This window comes from Octopus bimaculoides, chromosome 11 (assembly GCF_001194135.2).
Source record: "Octopus bimaculoides isolate UCB-OBI-ISO-001 chromosome 11, ASM119413v2, whole genome shotgun sequence".
NCBI lineage: Eukaryota > Metazoa > Mollusca > Cephalopoda > Octopoda > Octopodidae > Octopus > Octopus bimaculoides.
Genome location: NC_068991.1, coordinates 41,525,299 through 41,526,153, shown reverse-complemented (window position 1 = coordinate 41,526,153; position 855 = coordinate 41,525,299). Strand labels below are relative to the sequence as shown.

Genomic DNA, 855 nt, shown 5'->3' with positions numbered 1-855 from the left:
ATATAAATATATATATATATATATATATATATATAATGCATTTGTATATGTTTAAGGCTATGGTGATAAAAAAAATTTGTCATTATATTCTTTGAGTGAGGAACCTTCATTTTCATCTTGAATTCGTACACACTTTTTTTCTCTTTCAGCAACTAAAATAGAATGCCGCTACAACGGAAAAGTATACGTTTTTGGGCAAATATTCATAGCCATAGATAAATGCAATCAGTGCACATGCAAGCCCAGCGGAGATGTTTTATGCACCGAAAAGATATGTCCGCCCTCAAAAACCACAGGTAATACTAATATGTACATACTTACTTACACACACACACACACACACACACACACACATACATATATATATATATAACAGTATAATAAAATAGGAGATGGAATGTGTAATAGACTTTAATGGGTACAACACGTGTTTCGACCCGTTCTGGGTCTCTTGGGGTACATAAAAAAAGTCTCCCTGGAGATTTCTTGAGTCGACTTATAAATCTCTTTTACTCTTTTGTTTCAGTCATTTTGACTGCGTCCATGCTGAAGCACTGCCTTTAGTCGAGCAGATCGAACCCAGGACTTATTCTTTGTAAGCCTAGTACTTATTCTATCGGTCACTTTTGCTGAACCGCTAAGTTACGGGGGCGTAAACACACCAGCATCGGTTGTCAAGCGATGTTGGGGGGGGGGCACAAACATATACACACTCATACATATATACATATATATATATACGACGGACTTCTTTCAGTTTTCGTCTACCAAATCCACTCACAAGGCTTTGGTCGGCCCGAGGCTATAGTAGAAGACACTTGCCCAAGGTGCCACGGAGTGGGACTGAACCCGGAA

At 38.5% G+C, this 855-nt stretch overlaps 1 protein-coding gene across 1 annotated transcript in view; it reads left to right on the top strand.

Annotated features, from left to right (window-relative positions):
• LOC106872600 (kielin/chordin-like protein) overlaps nt 1-855 on the top strand; it is a 131,980-nt gene that overhangs the window by 126,596 nt on the left and 4,529 nt on the right. Inside the window, exon 28 of the mRNA XM_052971979.1 lies at nt 150-296. Within this exon, the coding sequence (XP_052827939.1) occupies nt 150-296 (147 nt within the window). The remainder of the gene's footprint in view (nt 1-149; nt 297-855) is intronic.